Consider the following 7419-nt stretch of genomic DNA (forward strand, 5'->3'; position numbering starts at 1 on the left):
CACTTAACTGTAAATCAACACCTACACCAGATATTTAGAGTGATGGTAAGCTACACACATACTTTTAAACAACAGTTACATCCAGGTGATTGAGAGCAGAGAAGGAGCTGTGGAGAACAGAAGGTTTGCTGTGGAGATGGCTTGGCTAGGTGTGTGTTACTGAAAGGCGGAAAATCACTGAGTCTTTTTTTTTTTCCTCCAACTTTCTTAATGTTGACTATCAACTATCTCCACCGGTGCCAGGATTTTGTTAGAGAAAACACAACCAGCACAATCTGGCCAGTCACAGTTCTTGCGCTGCCCACATGGCATCTTTGTAGGCGCTGTAGCCCTCATTTGTAATCACATTTTTGAGTTACGTTGTAGCTACAGAAGTTAAATGGGTAACCCTCAAGTATAAATACAACTTTACACATTGTATGATGTTATGGCAGAGTAGAAATTTCTATGAGGAAATAGTGTAATTATGCTTAGTTTTGAATGTCAGAGATGTGAAGCACACATTGCCACAGCTCTTTTTGTCATACTGTAATATGCAACAATGTTTTGTAGAAACAAATACATTTATTCATTTGGCAAAAATACAAGGGCTCATTTAGCTTAAAAAAAACAACAGTCTATTGAGTTTAAATACTACCTTGAAATTTGGAGTCTGCATTTCCCTCTAGTGAAACTAGTACTGGAGCTAGCATAAGCATGGTGTAAGTCTGGTTTGAGCTATAGTTTAATCTTTTTAATAACCCTCATGTACCTCCCTTCTGCAGGAGCAGGCCTTTGAGCTGAGTCAGAAGTACAAGGAGGGGAAGTTTATCATTGAGCTGTCCCACATGATAAAGGACAACGGCTGGGACTGAGAGGGAAGCCTCCCATCTTTCTTCATGACTTTTTCAGAAGTTGCATCCCCTCAACTTAAAGGGGTTCCAGTGTAGCCTCCTCATCCCGCGTACGAGCCATCTCTGTGCCACACTTTCACTTCGTACGGCTTCGCCAACAATAGCATGTGATGCCTTTTATCTTTTTCTGTTCTTCATGTTTTTCCAGCGACCACAACAACACATTTGCTGATATTGCTATCCCAATTGCTAGTTGTGCTGGAACATGGACTGAATGAGTGCAGGGTTTGTGTGGGTGTGTGTGAAAGACTGGAAGATGTAGTCACACAGACACGTGTGCATGTTGGATTTTAAAGCGTGTGTTTTGAGTGATTACCGCTAATCAGTCTCGCTCTGTGGGGGCGAGGCGAGTGCAAGTCAAATAATCTGACCGTTTTACACATCAGATACAGGTACTTGGGTTTTCCTTTTGACTTTAAGGTGCACATTTAGACATATCTAGCCATACCTGAGTAAAGTATATAGGCTTGTTTAACCCATAGATCATTTTTGAGTGATGAAAGGGAAGGGGAATTCTTAAAGCAGTGTCGGGGCTTGTTATTTTTATCAGTAAAATTCAAGTTTTTATGGTAAAATCAGTAACTCTTGTTCATATTTTGCTAAAGGCAATCAGGATGTTGAATTAGTGATATTAAACCCTGCAAGTCTCCTACAAGGGGTGTGTGTGTGTGTGTGTGTGTGTGTGTGTGTGTGTGTGTGTGTGTGTGTGTGTGTGTGTGTGTGTGTGTGTGTGTGTGTGTGTGTGTGTGTGTGTGTGTGTGTGTGTGTGTGTGTGTGTGTGTGTGTGTGTGTGTGTGTGTGTGTGTGTGTGTGTGTGTGTGTGTGTGTGTGTGTGTGTGTGTGTGTGTGTGTGTGTGTTTCCACTGCACCGTTGGGATATCTTCACTTTTACTTAATGCTGATGAGATCTATCCCTATGTGTTTGTGTGTATATCCTAACACAAAGCTACCCATACAGATGCATTTACTCAATGGTGTTAGAGCAAAGTGTTTTAGGATTATGTAGCATATTTATGGTGATTTTTAATGTCTGCTTCTTTCATTAAATTGTATTATTTTAACCTAATCTTTCATTAAAATACAGTGTATCTGTAACCTATGTTCTGTTTTCTTGTGCTTGAGATATTGTGAATGAAATCTGGCCTCTGATTCCCACACGCACATACTTGAGTTATTAAAAAATTTAAAATAAATATAGATGCTACACAGATGCACCACAACATGCAAGTCGGGTATCCACTTGAGAACTGATAATCCTCTAGATCCCTTAGACTTTCTATCATTTTTTGTTCCTTTTTTTACTGAGCATTACCTGATGCATGTGGTGTAATGTTGAACCATGATATGTAAACATGTATAAATAAGTTGCAATATGAAGCGTCAAATCTTTTTGTATTTAACTAAAGGACAAAGGATTTTTTCCCCCTACTTTTCAAACTAAAACTGTTCGATTATAGGTACATTGGTCCCACAGTATAGCTGTGTAGACATGCTGCTGGTTAAACTATGCTACTGGAAACACTTAAAAAACTAAATACACACAGAAATGGGCTCAATCAAAAATGCTTTCTTATTTTTTTTTAAACAACAAATAACTTAAAAGGCTGCCAAGCGTATATGTATAGTCAAGAAGATAAGACAATTTTGTGAGTGAAAGCAAACATGACATATTTCATATAACAGTGAGTGGGCTCATAACACATTTTGCACCATACAACTTGAGTGCTGCAACATTAAAAGGATTCGACTTGTTTCAGGTTTTTAAAACAGGCAGCAAAACAAAAGAAGTCATTTTATGTATCTTTCGAAAAGAAAAAAAAGTCAAAGCAAATTCATCTCTTACTGTAAGAACGTGATTGTTATACTTGCAGGTCAGGAACAGGTCACATGATTGAGCTCTGACCAGAAGGAATAGCTTTTCTTTATGATAAGCAGCGAAGAGGCTGCTGATAGTCATGTGTGTGTGTGTGTGTGTATGCGCACATTTTCTGCTCTGCTTTTACTTTCATCCCTGTAAAAGATTTAAGTACATTCTCATGACACAATTGAACTACGTTTGTACTTAAAGAGGCCTTACTGAGTGAGAAGCAGTGAGACATTTTACACAAGTAGTACTGAGGGATATTCATTTTAATGTGTTCTTCTTTAATAATCAGTAATATGTTATTGTACCCTACTGTGTCTACCTCACTGCATGGCACATTTTACAAATAGTGTAGGTCTTTCGCCCACAGTGGAATATACCAGGGGAATGTCAATGTGCTGTACTATTTTTGTGTTGACCACAACATCAACCGGAAAACAATGTAAGAAATTAAATAGAGGAGTTGATCTGACCCTAACTGAGAATTTATAAAAACTAATCCCTCATTAGCTCTGTGCAGGAGTTGTACCTGTAGTGACATCAAAACTCAGCTTTTGTTGTCAAGCTAGTTTCATTGACACACCTCACTGAGGCACATCCTGCTCATTTAATCTGCTGTAGCTGAGGACTAATTCAAAACCATAAATCATGTTTTATTCATCATAACTGTTGTGGGATAATGGTTTACAATGTATCTATTTGTTTTTAAATAATTCCTACATTCATTTGACTAATTGTGACACTAGTTGAGCAGTTGAGGATGTATAGTGCCTTGCTCCAGGACACTTCAACAACACATATAACTGCGGTTCACATCAAAGCAGACAGCACTCCAATTCAAGTGTTTATATACGTGCAGCGATTTTTGGCAGAGGCCGTTCCTCAACGTGCAAACTTGCAACACAGTTCAAATCTAAAAGTGGAAGGAAGAACATTTCTGGAGTAATAGTCTGGAAGATAAGTGATGTAACTTTAAAAAGTGTTTTGTTTTAATCTTTTAGTGTAATCATACTGATTTTCTTTTGAATGTATAGAAAATCTCAGTTTATAAATGCAACATATCCCCTTTTATGATCTCTGTGTTGTTTCAATCTGTTCTGTTTTTATCTGCTGTTTTTTCCTCTTCTGTAAAGCGCTTTGCTTGTTGAGAAAAGTGCTATACAATGTTTGTTATTATCACCATAATCATCATCATCATTATTAAAATGCAAACTATGTATGATTATGTTCAATGATATGGATTTTTTAAGGCTACAAATATTGTGACATGTTGGTCTTGTACAAAAAACATCCTTATTAGAACTATTGTAGGCTTATGTAGATTTCAAACTATGATAAACATCAAGACTCACTCAGAGATGCTGTGAGAGAAATATACATTTTATGACATTAAATTGTGTAAAGAAGATAAATAGGATCTAAAAATGTAGGCCTAATAGAGAAAGTCGGCCAATAAGAAGCTTATTAAGCTGACATTAGATTACATTGTCACCTTGACAAAGACAGCTCCAGGATGTGTCTCCAGGTCACTCAATAAAGGTAGTCCTAGTTTGTTTGACTCCTAAAGAGAGTCTAACCTCTGTCTGACAGGTTATTCCATAGTGAAACAATACAACCCTGCTGTGTACGAGGATGGATATATGTTGGTTATGCACACTCTATTACTGTGCTTTGTGATCATCTCTTTATTACTCTTGCTTATTTGTTGTTGGGTTTTAAATATTATAGCAAACATGATGTTTATAGTTGATTTTTTACTATAGCCTATATTTGACACCTACTAATTAATACGCCAGCATGTAGCTAGCGTTTCAACCAACTGTCTATGGTTTTAACTGCAGTCAGTACACTTGCAGCAGAACATACCACAATATGCACTGTGCAAACTACTCACATTATATTTTGTGGTGTTACAAACTGCTGTAAAATACCATGGCTTCATAAATTACTATTAAAAGAAAACAATGTAGCTGCAACATATTTTACAGTGCAATAAACAACAACGGTTATATATGTCAAGCATGTTTGTGTCGAGCACCCCCGCGTCAACACAAATGAATCCTTCCGAGATGGTTGCTCATGTGACCTTTTCCGTTTCGCCATTTTCCTCTTCTACACCGGCGCTCTTGCTGGCAGCTACGTTGTCGCCCCTTCCTAGTGTTTTAAATTGTCCAAGGCTGACTGTGGGAAAAGGGGAAAACCTGACAGAAAAAAAGATAATCTGCCTTGTAGCTGTATAGCCCCGAGAAAAGTGCTAGAATGTCTTCTGATGAGAGCCCCGAGTACTCGCCTTTCTTCGCTGTGATGGGAGCTTCTGCGGCCATGGTCTTCAGCGGTAACGTTAACTACAACAGCTTCTCCATATGACATCTCAACCGTGTACTGTCATAACGCTAGCTAACGACGAATTGGCCTAGCCAGATGTTGAATCATTGTGATACAATTATAAACGAGAACATGGGGGCTGTCTTTAGTAACACGGTGTTGGGTGTTAGCTGAGTCGGTCACGGCTCACACACCTGCCAGGGATGCAAGGCAAGAGGCGGGGGAAGATTTCCACCGACATCAAGCTGCTGACCATTACTGTTAGCTAGCTCCTCTCACTGCTAACACTGGATGAGCCTGGCTATGTTATATCAAGCTGTGATGCTGTCTTCTGGTAGCTGTTGGGTGGTGACGCAGACCCTTAGGTGGCAGCAGCCCTCTAAAATCTCTCATAATTTGGTTATTTTACAGCACAGGAAGGTCCAGATATTCTTGAATTATTATAAAATAAATTCGATTATTGTTGGGATTAATCCAGCCGTGTTTCCCATTAGTTGCACTGTATTGTATTGCAGGAGGTGGCGGCTTCAAGGCCTTAACATCAGTGTGAGACATTAAAGGGAACATCCATCCATCCATTCATTCATTTACGTTTAGCATGCGGGGAGGCGGGGGTAAGTCAAAGAGGAAATAACGGATTATACACCGTGTTCTTATAATGATTTTTTGGCAAGTAGTCAATTAGATGATTTCATTTCCTACAGATTACTGTCTCCATAATGTTGAACTCATTGATGATGATGGCAGGTGACACTTTGTGGAGTACGTCCTGTTGATGAGTGACAGTTATCATAATTGTTTTGTTTAAGAAATAAATCTAGAGATGCACAGATTTAATTTGATTCCTAACCCCATGATATCATTCAATCCAATACCAGTGCTCTCTCTTTTCTCTCTCGTGGTTTTTGCGGTTCTTCGGACCAGAACATTATAACCAAGAACACCTATGGGGAGTTTGAGCACTATCTAGGGTTGGGAGATGTTGTCACTCCCCGATGTTAGTCGAGTGCAGATTTGAGTCGCGCATGGTCAGATTTAAACAGTTTACGGCATTTCAATCAGGGTTGCAGATCTGCAAATAAGGGTTATTGTACAGCTCAATAAAAAATGTATAAAGTCTTTGGCGATTAGACTGCATCGCTATACGAATATTTCGTATATCTATATAGGGGTAGAGAACCATCAGCCTCCCAGATGGAATTTAGACACCGGTGGTGGCGATGAAGGAGCCCGAAGACCAGACCGAAGGAGGCTCCGGACCGGTCAGCTGGAGTAGATGACTGGAGGTGGAAGGGGAGATAGAGGGTTGCACTCTTTGCCTGCAACAACAGCTGAATAGCACAGGGAGAAACAGATTTAAAGCAGGGTTGTGACTCTGTGATTGGCCCTTGCATTTTGTGTACGATTCTGATTGGTTTAGCAGGAAGGTGAACGCCTCTAACAGCTGATTCCATTTAGGAAGAGAGCATTGATTAAGAGTAGGTCTTCTTGAAAGAATTTACGCTGAGCTACATATCAATCAGGAGAGACTAGTTGCAGTTTTGCGACAGTTATACACCGCATGATAACATGTACATTTATTTGGATAACAGCTGAATTGATTTAGGAGTGCATCAATTAAAAGCCTCTGGTAGGGGCAGTAAATTACAACTTGACCTACTTTCACTTAACTACGGAGCCATAAAGTCTAGACTCAATCAGATCTCTGTGATCGGCGTAACGACAGTACAGTGGAACGTTTGCAACTGTAATAACATATACCGTAATTACTGAGATTAAACTACATTCTCAGTTATGTTTGCACTAAATAATACATTCAATAAACCGAAACATAACTTGCAGCGCACATGAACAGATGCGCAATATTAGCTCACATAAAATAGCACCCTCGTGAATTAGCCTACTGTTGCTAACGTACATTCATAAACCCTACATAAAATCGTCATCAGACTTACTTATTGATCCACGCACACAGAAGCCTCCACAAAGATAGTCCAATGAGGGTATAAAGGAAGGTGTGGTAGCCTTCCACGTTAACGCCTTTTCTCTCTCGCTCAAGGCCGCTGTGTCCAAGCCGAGGCGCAGAGCATGCCATTACCACATACTATTACGTTACTAGTCCAGGTAGAGCGAGCTACTATACTGACAAGGAGAGAGAGAGACTGTATCACTACAAATAGGTTGCATGTAAGTGGGAAGTAGCTTCCACTTAAAGTAGAACGGTCAATTTCGACATGTAGGTCTGTTTGTACATTTGGAGTGCTGTCAGTAGAGAGAAAAACAAAAACAATTGGTGCTGCCTATTTTTCAATTCAATTTTATTTATAGTATCAATTC

At 39.4% G+C, this 7419-nt stretch overlaps 2 protein-coding genes across 2 annotated transcripts in view; both read left to right on the forward strand.

Moving 5' to 3' along the window:
• ypel3 (yippee-like 3) overlaps positions 1 to 1534 on the forward strand; it is a 5375-nt gene extending 3841 nt beyond the window's left edge. Inside the window, exon 5 of the mRNA XM_032538756.1 lies at positions 765 to 1534. Coding sequence (XP_032394647.1) covers positions 765 to 854 — 90 coding nt within the window. The 3' untranslated portion in view covers positions 855 to 1534. The remainder of the gene's footprint in view (positions 1 to 764) is intronic.
• A 3290-nt stretch (positions 1535 to 4824) lies between these two features.
• The window catches only part of atp6v0ca (ATPase H+ transporting V0 subunit ca), a 6594-nt gene continuing 3999 nt past the window's right edge, over positions 4825 to 7419 (forward strand). The window contains exon 1 of the mRNA XM_032538755.1: positions 4825 to 5092. Coding sequence (XP_032394646.1) covers positions 5017 to 5092 — 76 coding nt within the window. The 5' untranslated portion in view covers positions 4825 to 5016. The remainder of the gene's footprint in view (positions 5093 to 7419) is intronic.

This window comes from Etheostoma spectabile, chromosome 15 (genome assembly GCF_008692095.1).
Source record: "Etheostoma spectabile isolate EspeVRDwgs_2016 chromosome 15, UIUC_Espe_1.0, whole genome shotgun sequence".
Taxonomy (NCBI): domain Eukaryota; kingdom Metazoa; phylum Chordata; class Actinopteri; order Perciformes; family Percidae; genus Etheostoma; species Etheostoma spectabile.